Source organism: Elgaria multicarinata, chromosome 16 (assembly GCF_023053635.1).
Source record: "Elgaria multicarinata webbii isolate HBS135686 ecotype San Diego chromosome 16, rElgMul1.1.pri, whole genome shotgun sequence".
Taxonomy (NCBI): domain Eukaryota; kingdom Metazoa; phylum Chordata; class Lepidosauria; order Squamata; family Anguidae; genus Elgaria; species Elgaria multicarinata.
In genome coordinates, this window is record NC_086186.1 from 1,770,099 (window position 1) to 1,787,791 (window position 17,693).

The following is a 17,693-nucleotide window of genomic DNA, read 5'->3' on the forward strand; positions in this document are numbered from 1 at the left end:
TCAACCCGCCCAGGCGCGGGCGAGCGAGGCTCGAGTCGGGCCCTATCGCAGCCGCCACCGGGCTTCCTCGCGAGGCGAGGCAAGGCAAGGCAAGGCAAGGCGGCACCTCTCTGCTCTTGGCGGCGCGGCGGAGGCCGCTCCGCTCCGCTTCGGCCGCAGCCCTCGGCTCGGCCCGGCCCGGCCCGGCCCGGCCCTCCGCCGCGCGCGCCTCGGGGAGGAAAGGGGTGTGTTTGTTTGGGGTCGCCTGAAACCCTGCCCCGTGGGTGGGTCTGACCCTGCCTCGGAGGAAGGGGCCGGCCCAGCACGCAGCAGCCCCGCCGCCCGCCGGGCCTAGTCGGTTGGTGGGTCGGCACGTAGGTGGGTGTTGGCGAGAGCAGCGGCCGGCGCGCTTGTCCCCGCTCACAGGCAGGCAGGCAGCAGGCAGGCAGCAAGCAGGCAGGTGCGGCGACTGAGGGGCCGCCACTGCCACAAAGGGGCCGCCGCTGCCGCCGCCGCCGCCGCCGCCTCCTCCGCCTCCTCCTCCGCCGGGGCGGTTTCCCTTCGCACGGCGGCGTCATCGTCGTCGTCTTCCCCCCGCAGCGCCTCCGCCGCCCCCCAGCGGGTCCGGGCCAGGCAGCGCCGGCTGCTGCTGCTGCTGCTGCTGCGGCGGCGGGTGGTGGTGGCGGCGGCGGCGGCGCCGGCGCGGCAGGCCCAGGCCGCGGGGCCCGGAGATGAGGCCAGGATGTCGGTGTCAGGGCTGAAGGCCGAGCTGAAGCTGCTCGAGTCCATCTTCGACAAGGACCACGAGCGCTTCCGCATCGTCTCCTGGAAGCTGGACGAGCTGCACTGCCAGTTCGTGCTGCTGCCGTCGGCGCCCCCGCAGACCGCCACGGACGGCAGCCCCGCCAGCGCCGGGGGAGGCGGCCCGCCCCAGCCGCTCACCATCCACTGCAACATCACGGTGAGTGAGAGCGTGGCCCGGGGACGCTTCCCTCGGGCCCACCACCCCAAGGGGAAGGGGAAGGAAAGAAAGGGGGCCCGCAGTTACACCGGGGTACGAGAGGAGGCACCTGTTCCTGCCGCCCCGCCCTGATGTGTCTTGGACTACAACTCCCAGCATCCCCAGCTAGCCCTGCTGGCTAGGCAGTGCTACGAGTTGTAGCCCAAGATGCTTTGGACTTCAACTCCCAGAAGCCCCTGCCAGCATGGCCAATGGCCAGGAATGTTGGGAGCTGAAGTCCAAAACAACTGGCGGTCTACTTTCTGCCCACCCTTGTAGTAGCGGGGTGAAAGAGAGCCCAGGAGTTAGGACAATGGCAGATCCCAATTGCTCCATCCCAGAGGCTAAGAGGTAGTTACCCCAGAGTAGGGGGGCAACATGCACCAAGGAAGGGGAGCACTGGCTCTCTTCCTGCCTTAACACCAGTACTACTGAGGAGGTAAGAGGTTTGTGGATCCTTGAAGAGGGGTGGGAGAGAGCTCAGGAGTTGGGCCACTCCTGGAGTTTGGTGTGTGTGTTTTCTCCTAAAGAAGGGGACTCCCGAGACAGGGTAAGTTTCTTGTTGCTGGGAAAGGGCTAGATCCTGAGAGTTGGGGTGTAGGGCTGGTCCAGCCTGGGTTAGATTGGGTTATGGACTGGGCCCTTTGGAAAGGCTGAGAAGGGCCCACATAGATTGTGTGGGACTCACTATCCTGGAGAAGGGGGGGGAACCCTGGGGGGCTCCTTTGAGGCAGGGGTAGATATGCTGTTGTAGCAAGAGGGAGAGAGCCTGGGAATTGGGAGATGAGGTAGACCACGTGGGTCAGGATGGGCTAGGTCATCCACTAACCCTTTGGGAGATAGGATTAAGGTTGGTGATGATCCACCTCAGAAGTTTGGAGCTTGCCTTTCTGGGGAAGGGAGCCCTAGGGCAGGGGTGTCCACTTGTCATCGTCCCGTCCCCCCAATGTTTCAGCCTACAAGTTGCCCATCCCTGTTCTGGGAGTTGGGGATTCCTATGTTGAGGGTCAGGACCCTGATTAGGCTAAAGAAGGGAGGGTGCACAACTCTGGGCATTGTCTACTTATAGGGGATACATTCCTTTTGGAGTAGAGAAGAAAAGAGCCAAGACTCTGTTCACCTTGTTCCATCTGAGCCATGCAGGCTTCAGATTAACCCATTGCCTATAAGAAGAAGTTGGACCAAGTTGGGGAGGGCAGAGGTGCTACTTGCAGAAGGATAGATAACTTGTCAAGTTATCTCTCTGTGTGTTTAGGTTGTGTTCTTAAATATTTCCTCACACACACTGTCAAGATCTCTGGTGGATACACTTATTTCTTGTGTGCATATTCTGAAATTTCATAGTGTCGAAAGAGATTCCTTCAGAACTGCATTATATTCTTAAGATGGGCTCTCTGGTCCTGTGTTCCTCTTCAACTATGCAGTTGGCATAATATTTCTCTTCCACCTCCCCCTGCATTTCTCTCTCCAGAAATATTATTTGTCGTTGAGCTTTTGGAAGGGTGATCACAAAGGAAATGAGCTTCCCACCTCGCCCCTGACTTGTTTAAGTTTAGAAGCTGTCGGGACTCACGGCTTTGACAAAAGAAGCCAGAAACCTTGGGAAATGATTCCGCTCCCTCCACTTTTATTTTGTCTTAAAGCTGAAGCAAAAGTGTTGCAATGTGGAAAAGTGCCCTTCCCTGATGAGTTAGACGTGAGGTTTAGTCATTTGTCTCCACCCACAAAAGGTGGGATCCCAGGGAGAACAAGGAATGTGTGAACATTATTGAATGTGTCATTTGCTTTTTGAACAAGGCATGAGCTTAGTAGCTTGCTTTTCTACCAGCAAAGGAAATGCTGGCTTGAAAGCCAAGAATCGCCAGCTTGGAGTAGGGAGTCTTCAGCAGTAATGGACTATAGATTCACAAATAAAGATAGAGTACCCCCCCCTCTCTCCCCTCTTTCTCTCTCTCTCTCTCTCACACACACACGCACACCTACTTGAGGTTTTTTTTAAAAAAATCTTTAAAATGTGGCTGCCTGATCTTCTAAAACTGAGCAATAAGGAAGCTGGCTGTATTCCTGTCCCTTTAAAAAGCAGAACAATATGGTAGAAAAATGTAGACAGCAATTACATAATTTGCTTAAAACCAGTTAAAACCAGGGACAAAGATGGGGTTGCAAATTAGAAGTGTTGTAAATACGGCTTCTGGGGTGGGACCTTTTCCGTACGGCATATTAGGGCATTCCAGGAAGAATCCCACGATAGGGTAAAGGCACTGTATGGGCACATGTTCTTTGTGAAGAGGTTTTGTCTATATAAAACTAAAATTAATCAAGTGGTTCGTAGTTTGGCGGAGGATTAAACTGCTTGTCATCTGAGGGCAAAGTATTGTGTGCTGAAATATACTCTAATGGTCAGAGGAAGGCCTGGACAGAAAGAGGGCTTCAGAGACAGTTTGCCTCAGCCATGATACTTTAAGAGGCCCTAAGGCCTCATACGCTGTCAAGCCTCTGGCTTCTATTAACTACAATGCTGTGAGACCTTGAAACATTCATGAACGTTTGGAGTACTGGGAGCAGAAAGCCTGGAATGTTTGCAGATAGTCTTCTCTGAGGGAAGTGAGAGAGGTCAATTTGGCTGGAACTAAATATAGCTCTGCAGGCAGGAGGAGCTGGGTTGGGAACTAAGGCAGTCTTGAGCTTAAAGAGGAGCCAGAGGGCAGGATGGCCCAGAATCAGTGGTCAGGTGGTTAAAGCAGAGACCTAAGGAAAAGGTACAGGGAACTGAGGAAAGGAGAGGCCTGGGGCGGGGGGGGGGAGATTAGAAAAAGTACACATGGGGCTTAAGGTTTGCAGAAGCTGTACATTGGCAGGAAAGGGGTGGAGGAGAAGGAAGAGGCCAGGAAGTGAAGAGCGCTGCCTCCAATGCCGGGTAGCGAAAGGAGGCAGGAAGTAAGAACTAGTAAGGAAAGACTGCAGTTGGTGATGAAGGAAGGTGAACCGGGACAAACTTTATAGGGCTCCTGCGCCATTAAGACCCTGCATATCTTGCATTTGAAGGTGTTGGTGCTTTGCCAGAAAGAAAAAGGTGGCAAATCCCATTCAAGGGCTTAGGAACAAGAGAGGTGTTGAGCTGAGGACAAGCATATAAGGTCACTGCTCTGTTTCTAGCCCGTGAGAAATTAAAAATGTGATGCTTTTTAGCTCTTTCTGCTAGGAAAAACTACATATGCTTGTTTTCTGTACTGCTGTAGCAAAAGGCACAAGAAAAACACACACACGTGGGAACCCTACAGGCAAGGAATAAATATTATAATACGTTTAGGCAGGACAAACTCCCTGGCCTCAGCTCAGGGTGCTCTCTTGTTCCTAAGCCGTGAACTGGGTTGCCACCAGGCATGCTAGGAGGTGTGGGTGGACTAGAGGTCTGCCAGACTGATTGTGCTCATTTTTGTTTTAAACTGAAGTTTGAGCACTGTAGACATGCAGAAATGTATTTAGAACTCTGTCAGGGTAGGCCAGGCACTTTTCATTAAATTTCTGACCTGTACAACTTCCCTTGTATAACAGTTTCTAACTTGTCTCTGTAACTGATTTGATCAAACCCTCAAGCCCCTTGATGGGGAGGAGCTGAACCAGCAAAAGCTAAACTCAAGTGAGAGGGGGTTTTGGGGTTCAGCTTGGAAGGTAATTCCCCAGTTTGGGGATAGATTGGGGAATGGACAAACTGTGCTTCCTCGTTGGGTGGGAAATGGAGCCGTTTTTGGATCTTAAGTGGCTGAGATCCTTCTATTATTATTACTTTATTTTATTTTTTATTTTTTTATTTGTATCCCACCTTTTGCCCAATACTGGGCCTCAAGGCGGTATTACAAAGTTTAAAGCATACATTTTAAAACATAGGGAAAGAAATGTTAAAAAAAAAGTTTAAAATACACAACAAAATTATAAGTCCGTAGGGGGAGAAAACGAAACAAACAAACCAGGGGACAGGCCCTTGCCTTGGTGTCGCCCCCTTCGGAGGTGACCCTGCTGGTGGCGGACCCACCCCCAAAGGAGCCTGCCTCTGAAGCTCCCAGTCCCAAAAAGATGTTGCAGCTGGGGGTGAGATGGTTCTGTGCTGGGAGCCTGAGTCTGCTAGGAGGCAGTTGGAAGGTTCTGCAGACTAGGCAAACCCCCAAGGCAGGACAACAGCAGCCGCTGACTGGCCCCTTGCTTTGTAGGCTTCCTCTCCTGGCTGGATCCGATGCACACGATCCCAGGTAGCAGGAGCCTGCCTCTGAAGCTCCCAGTCCCAGATTCCCAAGGATTCATTTCACAAGGCGTCTGGGAGTAGAATCATCTGTCAGGATATGGAAGCTGTACTGCTGCGTCATCACAAGGCTTGTCCAGGCTGCTGATGTTTGTGATACATCAATCCTTGGGAACAATATTTAGGGACGTGCTGCTGTTCAGCTCCAGCACTCCTGCACACTCAGACGGAGGATGTTTACATCCACAGGTTTGCAACTCTTTGGCTGTGCTGCCTTGTTCAGAAAGCAAAAGGCGAGCTTTTAATACAAGGCAATATTGACCAAACTATGGTATGGCCTTCCACAGATTTTTTGACTTCACCCCCATCAGCTCCCAACAGCATAGCCAGTGGTTGGAGATGCTGGGAGTTGTAGTCCAAAACATCTAGAAGGCATCGGGTTGGAGAAGGCTGCTACAGCACAACAGGTCTATCCCAGTACCCGTTCACATAACCACATTGCATAGCTTTGAATTGCAGTCTGCCAGGTTCTTGCTAAATCTTTGGCAGCAAAAACACCTGTTAGACTACAATGCATGACTGATATGCTGCTTGTAGGCCTGCTGTAGAACTTTTGTAGAATGTAAATTCTCTGGGTGGGTGGAAATATGGTATCAAAGAATAGGCAGGTGACTAGGTGTTCTCCATGTTTCTTGCATGCAGGAGGCCCCAAGCTTCTCCAGGTAGGCCTAGGAAAGACCCCTGCCTGAAACCCTGGAGAACTGGTGGCGATGGTGGTAGATATTTCATAGAATCATAGAATAGCAGAGTTGGAAGGGGCCTACAAGGCCATTGAGTCCAACCCCCTGCTCAATGCAGGAATCCACCCTAAAGCATCCCTGACAGATGGCTGTCCAGCTGCCTCTTGAAGGCCTCTAGTGTGGGAGAGCCCACAACCTCCCTAGGTAACTGGTTCCATTGTTGTACTGCTCTAACAGCCAGGAAGTTTTTCCTGATGTCCAACTGGAATCTGGCTTCCTTTAACTTGAGCCCATTAACTTCCTTTAACTTCTGCATCTCGTTTCCCTGCTATACCTAGAGGGGAAACTGACAAAAACACTATTGCTTTTTGAATACTACCCTGTTAAAAGGCAGCAAAGGCTGCATCCTGTACACTTAACTGGGAGGAATTCCTACTGAACATATTAGGCCGTGCATCTGAGTAGACCTCTGTAGGATTGTCAGGTTGCAATTCTGCGCATACTTACTCCCTTTGAACTGAATGAGACTCCGCTTCTGAGTAAAGTTGTATAAAATTGGAAACCTCATTGAAGGAGGCATTTTGGATGTAATGCTCCCTCTTTCTCTCCTAATAATAACAACAACTGTGATGATGATGATGATGATGATGATGATGATGGAGATGACTACTAATACATTTATATTCTGATTTCCGAGTCCCAGTCCAGCGCTTGAATCACTAGGCTCCACTGGCTCTTTGACCACCGCTATCGCCGCTTTGACTAACCACAGCCCTCCAAGACATAGAGCCAGAAAACTAGGGAAGAATATAATTATTTTTGGAAAGTTGTTCCTAATATTGATTAGCAAAGTGTAGCAGTTGGGCATGGAGGAAGTGTGCTCAAAACAAGGATTTGCAAGGAATTTGGGAGGGGGCATATAACGGGGGAGAGTGCTGGGATTCTCGTACATGACTTATTGACTGATTTACATTTTTATCTTGGCTTTACTGCAAGGAGCCAAGTGTGGGTTTGCCCCATTTTATCCCCTGTGAGAGTAGGTTAGGCTGAGGGATCGTGACTCACCTAAGGTCATCCAGTAAGCTTTATGGCAGGGCGGGGATCTTTGACCTTGGCTCTACTCCAGCACTTTTAACCCCTGAGATAGCACCGGCTCTTCAAATTATCCATTTGGAGATAATAAAATAGGACATTTATTCCGGCACACAGCGGGAGAACAGTATAAAAAGCAAATCTGAAACACCGTGCAGAGGTACCTAATGAGGCTGACTATTATGAATATCAATACTGCCCCCCCCAATTTAAGCAGCCATAAGCTTTTACTTGACCTAGATTTTGATCCTAAAGATGTTGACACAGAAATCAGTCCCACTGAGTTCAACAGGGTTTATTCCCAAGTAAATGTGCCGATACGGTACGTGTGTTCAAATGTATTATGCTGAAGAGCTTTCCCTAGCTGGCAGACGCACTTCACTGACTCCGCATGCGGAGGGGTAGCGGTAACGCCGGTCGCTCCTCCCTTACTCTCCGAGGGGGGCTTGCACTGGAACGCCCGTGGCCGTGTCAGAGGCACCTGCCCCACTTTGGACGGAGCAGGCTTGAAACGCCTCTTGCACCGTGCTTAGCAATGCCGCCGCGCCTCTGGCTACGGAGGTGCTGTGCTGTTTACAGCAAATGAGATGTACTTTGGCTCACGCTGTTTCAAGAGGGAATTGTCTGTTCCGCCTGGAACTACTGTCCCGGCTACACAGAATTGTATTTGTGTGTGGTTCTTACGCAACACACAGATGAAGCCGTCAACACACTGGGTAATTGAAAATGGCTGTGCCAGCTTGTCAGAGGAAGTTAGGACTGTTTTATGCCATGGCATACGACTCCAAATGCTCTGCCCTTCTTTTTAGTAGACAATAAGATTTCTTGAGGCATTGCCATGAGCAGCAGCTGATCACCTTCTTTCTTTCTTTTTACTGGCACAGGGTAGGAGGTGGGGGTGGGGGTGGGCTGTTGACCTACCCCACTTTTGCCAGTAATACCAACCCACTTCGCAGGGATGATGCAAGCCTAGGTGGCAAAAAGGTCTAAATCTCTCCTAAGCCTTGCCCTGGCGGGGCAGAGCATTGTCTATGGAAGGTTAAAAAAAAGGTAGGCCTGAGCGCATGTTAAACTGGCAAGGTCTGGAAGGGAGTTCGCTTCGTGTTCACGATCGGAGACGCGAGGAGGGCTCCCTTTCAACCCTTGCTAGTTCAATACCACCCGGTGGGGGCCTTTGCACCCAGAGGTGTCGACGGCAGGCCCAGCAGGCCTGGGTGGCCCTGACCCTCTGCCCACTTTAAGACCTCGTGCATTTAGGCCAGTGAGCAGCAGAAACCCAGTAGTAGTAATAAGTTTTCTTTTAAAAAGAAAATGCAACCAAGGACTCTTTATTATTTATTTATTTATTTATTTATTTATTTATTTAATAATAATAATAATAATAATAATAATAATAATAATAATAAAGAGTCCTTGGTTGCATTTTCTTTTTAAAAGAAAACTTATTACTACTACTGGGTTTGATCCAAAGGTGTGCAGAATCGCCTGTTATTAGGGATGTTTGTTCTAGCACAAGTTGGTTCTACAGAACAAACACGTCCTTCCTTTGTTTTGTCTTCAGTTCTGAAAAACAGCGCAGGAGGTGGTGAGCTTGTGCCTGGGCCGTACAGGTACAGCATTGCATTGTCAAAGGCTCCTTTGCGCAGACATTTCCCCGTGCATAGAAAACGGGCACCTTGGGGAGCTAAAACTGCCCTCCCTGATTATTTACTCTTCTGTGTTCGGGATTTTTGTTTGTACGGAGGCGCATCCGATCGTGTGAGCCCCTACCTGCAATCTGATACGGTACAACCCCAGAACAAATTGGCTGCCTCCATCTGCTATTTGTGACAACTAGGCCCGAGACAGCTCAGAAATTTGGCAGTGGTTGATCTGGGGAATCATTTCATGCATATGGTAGCAAGGGGAGAGAAAGTTCGCTAATGGAGCAGGAAATATTGCTTTATTGTGCTCGGCCAAACTACTTTGTCAAGTATAATTGAGGATAAAATTATTTTCATGACGTTTCCATACACAGAAAGCTGCCTGGTGTCAGATCAAACTCTTTGCCTGCCGGGCTCTGTGGTCCCTTCTTCGTTCGCAGCAGCCGCTCCCCAGGCTCTAAGAACGTGAAGAGAGCAGCTGTTCCAGACCAGGCTAAGGTCTGCCCAGTCCAGCTTTCTGTGCCCACTATATTGCCTGCTTGCTCATTTCCCCCAGCAGTTGCAACTGAGAGAGAGGCATTCCGCCTCTGATGCTGGAGGCGAAGGATCCCCTGACGATGATATCTAGCCCTCATGGCTAATGACCCGTTTGTAATGCTCACATTTTTAACGAACCTGGATCCGCAGTTTATGAATTCACTAAGTTTGGAGTTGATCGCAAGTTTCTGAGCCTGCACACGAGAAAGGCCCTTTCTGTGCATTGATTGGGTTAACCCTTTCCTTGCCTAGTCCAGTGCTGCTTCCCTGCTCGCTGCCACCGCTGCTCTGGCTCTGCGAGGAGGAGGAGGAGGACTCCCCACCCCTTTTTAGCTGGCCCACCATCTCTTCAGGAGCTTCCCCCATTGCTGCCACAGCAACTCTGGCTCTGAGGCAGCACTGTGGGATTCCAAACTAGAGCTCCCAAGATGCACTTTGATGTTGCGCGTAGGCTAAAGCTTGTTTACACGGAATGAAAGTTTGCTTTGAGGGAGAGCTCTCATCCGAGCCTATACAGGTGAGTGCCTTATTTTCTGAATAAATAACGAACTCACTTGGGATAAGTTCTCCCATCACTAGTAGCCATCGCCAGCCTTCTCCTCCCTGAATTTGTTGAAGCCCCTTTTAAACTTGGCAGACTTGGCGGCCATCACTACATCTTGTGGTAGCAGATGCCAGTTTTCTTTCAGTATTGGAAGTAATCTATTTTGTATTATGCTCGTGGCAATGAAACTTTTGCCACCAAATGGCTGAGTTAGTGTGATAGAACATTCATAAGCATTCCAGGTGCTTGGGAAACAATGTTGTTGAAATACTTGCAGGCCAGCTTCTGTGAGGGAAGGGGAAATTGCAAGTTGAGATGAGATTAGAACTTCACACAGGTCCCAGGGTCAGAAATAGTCATGTAGTGCAGGCTAACCACCAACACGGAGTTTCCAAAAGGCAAGGAAGCTAAGATACAAACAGGGCAAAGGCAAGATGCCTGAGGGAAGAGTGAAAACTAAGAATAGGGCTAAGATACAGGAAATCTGAGGAAAGAGCTGACTGGTAAGAAGGAGGCTTGAGAAGGGGAGACGGACTCTGAAGGATCCTTTCAGTTTAAGCTTGGGAGTGGCCGGGTGGGGGAAGGAAACACGGGCTTCTCGTGCCAGGGAGGAGAGCTGGGGAAACCACGGGAGTTCAGAGGTAGGAGTTCAGAGGTAGGCGGCTAGAGAGGGGAAGAGCGGAGGAGAAATCAGCCCTAAAAGACAGGTGATGCTGTGAACTGCCTGCAGGGAGGAGGTAGATGGGCAGGAGGGGCCCAGGGGGCTGGGAACGGTGGGCCAAAGAACCAAGTCCCACATTCTAACCATCCTGGCCTTCAATGACTAAAATAAAATAGGCAGGCAGGCAGGCTAGCAACTTCTTTGCCTTGGCTCGTAATGCCTGCGAACATAAATTCACAAGGCTGCCTAAATGAGCCTCTCTGTTGAGAATAAACTGGCTGCACCTCTAGAAAAAGGAGGGCAAGACAAGGAGACCAGAGGACCAGAGGGGTAGTTGACGAGTGGGTGCTTGATCTCTGGCCTCCCAGTCGGCTCCTCCATGGCAGCGTTTACTTATGTGCTGAGACGGACGGAGAGCTGCAAAGATTGGCCTGAAGAGATTCCCTTTTCCATATATATTCCCACCTTGAGAACAGGACATGGTGGAGGTCTGTGCTGTAGGACCTTTTAACAAGTATAATTGCCCCAAAGCTTTGACACATGAACGTAAATTTCAATCCATTTTTTATTGTTTTCAAAACAGGAGTCCTACCCCTCTTCATCGCCAATATGGTTTGTGGAATCAGATGACCCCAACTTGACTTCAGTGTTGGAGCGTTTAGAAGATATTAAGAAGAGCAATACTCTGGTAAGAGACCACTTGTCTTCCTTTCTGCTGGCTTTTAACTATAAATGCCAAAATCCCACCATCATTTTATTGTCTGTTGCTGGTTTTTTTTAAAAACTTAGTCCAAACAAATATTGCCTGCAATTTAGCAAGTGATGCCACCTCCCCAGTGACTATCTAAAAGGGGCTGCATCCAGAATAAACTTCCTCTTCAGTTCCCCCCACCCCCCAACTATTAGTCATAGCAAAATTTGTATAGAATAATTTCCACAAATGCTTTAGCAATTGTGGCAAGAAAACTATCATAGATTGAAGCTACTGGACCTGGAAAACAAATGCACATGAAGTATGTTTCTGGAAGAAAAGAAAGAAAACCTATAAAGGAGATCTTAAGTGTCTTTGGTATATATGGGAGAAAGCAGAAGGGATTTTTCATGCTTCCCTGTCAAAAAACCTCCCCTAGACACTGCGCCAGCATCTCTAGCGTGTCATGCCAAAATTAAAATGAGCACCGCCCGCTTTCCTTATCACAGTGCTGCAGCTGCTTGGATTCTACAGACCCTCCAAGTCAGAATAAGGACTTCATAGGATCATAGAATAATAGAGTTGGAAGGGGCCTATAAGGCCATCGAGTCCAACCCCCTGCTCCATGCAGGAATCCGCCTCAAAGCATCCCTGACAGATGGAGGCCTCTGGTTGTTCTTGAAGCGATCGTGTGGCTTCTTCTAACCTCGCCTTCAGACAAGCCCATAGGGGCCTCTTCACAGGTGGCCCAAAGCAGAGGGTTGGCATTTTATTGTACTCTATTACTCTGTGTGTGTGTGTGTGTGTGTCTGCCTGCCTGCCTGCCCCCCAGCATAGATCTATAAAGGGTTCCTTGCAATCAAATTGGGGTGCATTAATGAAGTTGCACTAATCAGGAAGAATATTTCTTCTTAGCCTCAACTCTCAGACTGTGGGGACAAGCCGCTTCTGGGAGGGAGGCCTAGCCAAGCCAAGCAGGGTTTATTGTTAATGGTCACCCAAAGGGGCCAACCTTGGCCTGAGAGCTGTGGAGCAGCCAGGAGATGCAGGAGCAGCCAGGCACAGGTGGGCCTTTCCCTGCCGCCCCCCTCCTGCCACCTCAGCTTGACTGTATTGTTTTAGCAAGGAGGCTGTTGTCTTGCTGGGGCCGTAGCATCCCAAGCGGCACCCTTCATAGCCGTTGCTGCCGCTACGGCCATCCGATATGAGGCGCTCCGACTTCTTGCGCATGTAAAAAGAGCGCCTGGCAGCGTGTGGCAGCTGTGCAGAAGGTACAGTTCACTCCAGAAAGAAGGCTACAGTTTTCTATTATACAATATTTATTATTCTTTTATACCAAATCTGTTATACAATATTTAGTAGTCCTTGGCAAAATCCTAAACGTTGTTCCAATAAATCAAGAAGGATCACAAACTGTCCGTGAGTATATAGAGGCCATCTGTTTTCCCAGAGTCTCCTGAAATGTGTCATTTTTATCATCCCCGAGGTTTGCCAGATACATCAGTGGCAGTCCTATGGGCACACAGTTCAAAGATCTGAGACACAGGCTAAACTGTGTCCTGAATTCTCCCTAGAGCCACGAGAGAATAGTACCATACGGTGCCCTCTCTCATCCGGCACCACCTGGAATTTGTGTCGTTTTGGCTAAACATGTCCCGGTTCTAAACTGCTTCACATTGCACCCGATGTCTCAACAGCTTTCCCCACCCTGGTGCCCTACAGATGTTTTGGACTACAACTCCCAGCATTCTTGACCATTGGCCATGCTGGCTGGTGTTGAAGGGAGCTGATCCGAAGCGTCTCGGAAGTGCCAGGTTGGGGGAGGGTTCTTTAGGACATCTGAACATGTTAATGCGACGTTGAGTTAAAAATGTTATGGAGTGTGGTGGGAGTTCTTAAAGACGAGGGGCCTTTGGGTTAGACATTAAATCAGTGCCTGTGGCTGCCTTCACTCCCTGTCCCCCTTTTTTCCTACATTGAGTAGGGGGTTGGACTTGATGACCTTATAGGACCCTTCCAACTCTACTATTCTATGAACTAAAAAAAATGAAAGATGTTAGAGCAATAACAAGGCTAGAGGCTGGGAATGGAGAGGGAGAAATGGAGAGCCCCAAGGGGAAAAGTCTGTGTGGACGGAGGAAGATGGAGCAGGCCAGGAAGCAGATCTTCCCCCCCCCTCCCTCTAGCCTCACCATTCCTCTCCCACCCCCATAGCCACCGGCAGCGGCTTTGTGGGTGGTGCCCACCACTCCCAAATCTGCTCACGGGTCCAAAAGGGTGGGGGACTACCGCCTTCAGCTCTGCTCAGTTTGGCCTCCTAGGCTTTGCGTCTTTGGGATCAGAGTGGCTGGCGACAGTCCAGGGCTGTGGGCCAGGCTCCATTTGTCAGTCTTCACAGCTTCAGATGACTTAGGAACAGTCCCGCTGTTTCAGTCCAGTAAGCTAGTCTGAAAGCCGCCTTTTCAGAAAACGGGCCAGAGAAAAAAAGATTGTTACGGAAGTATCACAGCGATTCCCCTTGTTAGCCCTGAAACGGTCCTGCCACATCCGTGTGAGGCCGTTTGTTCTAAATAGGGCTCAGAGGTAGCTGTGGTCTCTAGGCAGGGTTCTGCTCTCTGCGCCCAGTCCGTGCCTCCGCCCTCTTGTTTGTGGCTTCGTCTGCTGCTTGTTAGGGCCCCACAGTTCAGCCGCAGGTCCTGGAGACTTGAGGCCGCTGGGCAGGGGGCTTTTGGCTCCAAACGGGGGGCCTTGGCAAGAGTTCGTCTCACTGCTGACGGGTCGGGCTCCTTATCCTTCCAACCAGATGTTGTGTGCGCCCTAAACCGGCCTCGAACGTCTGTCTGGGTCTGTTGATTACAGAGGAGGCTTGGGACTCTGTGTGAATGCTGTCAAGTCCAGAAGCTTTAGCTTTCTTTTCTGGGATTGCCGCATTCCCTATACTTTAAAGGTTAATTTGCCCAAGAGAATCCTATGTTGTAGTTACCATCTACTTGGGGAACTGCTTTGAGCTCTGGCAGTCTTACTTCGTCACCTTCTGATTATTCTTTCTAAGTGTTTAGCAGTAGCTGCGGCCATTGTGTCTTTCTCTGCAGTAAAGAGGAGGGATCAGACCCTACTCCTTCCCGTCCAGAGCGGCTGCTGACCTCCGGCTCCCTCCTGCCCACTGTTTCCCCAAGCGGTGCTGCCACCTGAGGAAGCCGCGTCCCGCATGCCGTCCTCTCCTCGCTACCAAGTCTGCATTAACGTTTCATAGCCCCAGTCTTTAAGTTCCTGTGGAGTCAGCTGGGCCGAGTGCAGCGCGATGCACGACCCCAGCAAGTCGGCTCAGGGTGGTGGCTTCGGTCTTCATACAGCGCTGCGCGGTTCTGCCTGAACCAGAGGCTCTGCATTGCTCTAGTAGATTTTCATTCCTCGCCACCTTCGTGCCAAGCCTTCTTTTAGCTTTCCTCGGCGGGAGAGGTGTTTTGAAGGGGAATGGTGTGATAACATCCTGCCAGCTCCGTGCAGAGCAGAACATCAAGAAGCCAAACACGGATGGATTGTTGGGATCTGCTAGTGGTCACCTTGCTCCCAGCTGTGCTGGTCCAGGGGCAAAGCTCAGGTCACGGGAGCCTGTGGGAAGACAAAAGGGTGTCTGTCATCTCGTTCTGGATGGTCCCCAGTCACGGACACAAAGCGGGTTTCTCCCTTATGCCTATTGAAGCCCTGGGCTATTGGTTGTTTAGTGAAAGGGAAGGACATTGAGGTCCAAATTAAGAGCTCCCTTTGGTCTGGCTGGAAAGGCAGTCCTCTCCATGGGGCCGGAAGGGAGCATAACGGCCAGCCCAAAGCAGGCTCCTTGGCAGAGGAGAGGGTGCTTAACCCGAGCCTCAAAGAGCTGGAGCAAACAAGATGTTTCACCCGCACAGGCGGCTCCAGCAGATGGCACAAGCCAGTGAGCCAAGCCATAGGGATGAGCCGAGGAGTGCAAGCCGGTCTCTCTAGCTGCTCGGACCGGATAGAAAGCTTGTTCCTGGGGCCAAAAATCATAGAATCACAGAATAGCAGAGTTGGAAGGGGCCTACAAGGCCATCAAGTCCAACCCCCTGCTCAATGCAGGAATCCACCCTAAAGCATACCAGACGTGCATGTGCACGCTGGTGCGGCAGAAAGGCCCAGCCGTACTAGCCAGGGAGTCTCAGGGAGCGTGCCCACGGTCACAGCAGGGTGCCTCAGGCAAGTTGTCTGTCTAGCTCAGCATTACCTACACTGGGGGTGGGCAACTTGTGGCCCTCCAGATGTTTTGACCTCCGATTCCAGTCGTCCCTCACCATTGGCTGTGCTGGCGAGAGCTGGTGGAAGATGTAGGTCAAGGCATGTGGAGGGCCAAGAGTTGCCCACCCCGGTCTGTACCAACTGGCTGTGAGCCCTGAAGATTTCAGGCAGGCAGGGGTCTCTCGCTGTCCTCCCTGGAGGTGATGATGATGATGATGATGGTATCTATTTATATCCTGCCTTTTGCCCAATGCTACCGATTGAACCTGGGACCTTTTGTATGCAAAGCAGGGGGTCTAAAACGGAGCGAGGCCCCTTCCTTGTTTGGACCGTAGCACTTCAAGGATGGTTTCATATAGAAGAGGAAGGTGGCCCAGTGGGTAGGCCTCGGGGTCGCAGGGAGGGAGGGAGGGAGGGAGGTTCCCTGGTCAGCAGCTGTTCAGCCACTGTGTGAACAGATTCCGGCTACAGCTTGATAAAACACCCTTTAAAAATAAAACCCCATTAACACACCCTCAAACTTGTTTTCTAGCTTCTCCAGCAACTGAAACGTTTGATATGTGACCTCTGCAGATTATACAACCTTCCTCAGCATCCTGACGTTGAAATGTTAGATCAGCCGTTGCCAGCGGGCCAGGTGAGCGCTTGATGCTTGGGGAACCACTGCCTGGACTCTGGGCGCTGACTGTTGAGCTCCCCGTGGGTGCGCTCCGCTAGCTAAGCGCACGAGTGCAGAGTTTCTTTCTGGGGTGCGAAGGGGACTGACGTGCAAGTCATTGCCATGCAGCACAAGGGGGGCGGTGTTGGTCTCTCTGATCGTGAGCGTAGCAGCAGTTCCGATCCTTTGAGATGAGCACATTGCGTTTATCTCCGCTAGTGAGGGACAATAAGGGACGGCTGCCACAGGCTCTGAACACCAGACCTCCCGTCTGCCACCACTTCTTATGGGGCGACACAGGCTCTGAACACCAGACCCGGCCGAGGCTACTCCCTGCTCAAGCCAAGCACCACCGCTTGATACGCCTGAGGCAAGGGATAAAGCCCACCTTCCTCCAAACTATGTGGAGAAAGGGGTTTAAAATGGAGAAGGATTTAATATATATATAATAATGCGCTGTGAGTTATATCTGCTTAGGTGAATGATTGTCAGAGTGGGTGCTGAATGTGTAAACTTAAGATGATAAACGCCAAACAGACACGTGGGATTTTTGTGGTAGTTTTAAAAACAAAACAATCAAAATTTATTTTTAAAAGTTCATAAGCTTTGTTTCAAATAACAACATTTAAAAACCTTTTTGAAACCTTTCATACAATCCGGTCACTCTCACATTCGCGCTTTCCTTTCTCTCACACAATCACTCTTGAACTTTCTTTATTCTCAGTATTGATTAATATACTTCCACTACGTCCACACCACACCCTAAAGACACCACTCACTACAATGACTCTCAAATTTCCCAGAACTGAAGTACCATAAATACAGAGAGCACCACAGACTCTAAGAGTCCCTAACACGTCTCCCTGGAAAGCTTTCCTGAAAAGAACTCCTTAGTCCCCTCCGTCCTTCCCTTATATATCCCTCCTCCCCCTCCCCAGACATCCTAACTCCGCCCACTCAGGCCAACATTCTAAAAACCACAGACTTACACACTGCAGACATACATTTGGAATTGACTTGTGGGGTGTAATGCCACAACGGCACCTTTGCAAAGGCCTTTTGGGTTCTGCTTCTCAAGTGAAGTAACTGAGAGAGCAGCTCTCCTCTCCTGTCCTCCTTCCTTTTCTTAGGCTTTCCCAGCAAGCAGCCACAGGCAAGCTTATTTTTCTCTTTGAGCCTGAAAAAGCTAGAGGTACTAAGCTTCGAGAGAGGGAAAGAGCTGCACCTGCAGCCTTCGCAGCGCAGCCATGGAAAGTCGACTTAAATTTGTCTGTTTCTAAGATGTTCGTCCAGACAGTGCACAAGGATGCAGCCAATGCATTTAGATGTCAACATTTCTGTCGGTGCTTTTTCCGTCAGTAGATGAATCCCTTTTGAGTGTTCAGGTGGCAACAACTTTTGTACGGCAGCTTTCCCTAAGCTGGAGTCTTCAGCTCCCAGCATCCCCCAGCCACCCTGGTAGCCCATGGTAGTTGTAGTCCAGCACATTTGGAGGGCGTCAGCTTGGGGAAGGCTGCCGTTAAGATTAGTGAATATTATTATCACGCTCTATGTGGGGCTGCCCTTGAAGCTGCTCCAGAAGCTGGAGCTAGTGCAGAATGCTGCAGCTCGGCTGTTGTCTGGAGCTGCCCCTTTCCAGCATGGAACTCCTCTGCTG

At 50.4% G+C, this 17,693-nt stretch overlaps 1 protein-coding gene across 4 annotated transcripts in view; it reads left to right on the plus strand.

The window, feature by feature from the left end:
* Positions 1-637: 637 nt before the first annotated feature.
* Positions 638-17,693, plus strand: part of UBE2Q2 (ubiquitin conjugating enzyme E2 Q2) — a 36,328-nt gene continuing 19,272 nt past the window's right edge. For 2 of the 4 annotated variants that reach the window (XM_063142776.1, XM_063142775.1), the window contains exons 1-3: positions 639-940; positions 11,017-11,121; positions 15,911-16,015. In XM_063142776.1, the coding sequence (XP_062998846.1) occupies positions 722-940; positions 11,017-11,121; positions 15,911-16,015 (429 nt within the window). In that variant the 5' untranslated portion in view covers positions 639-721. Of the gene's footprint in view, positions 941-11,016; positions 11,122-15,910; positions 16,016-17,693 lie in introns of all 4 variants that reach the window. The other 2 variants (XM_063142774.1, XM_063142773.1) reach the window with 2 other exon arrangements.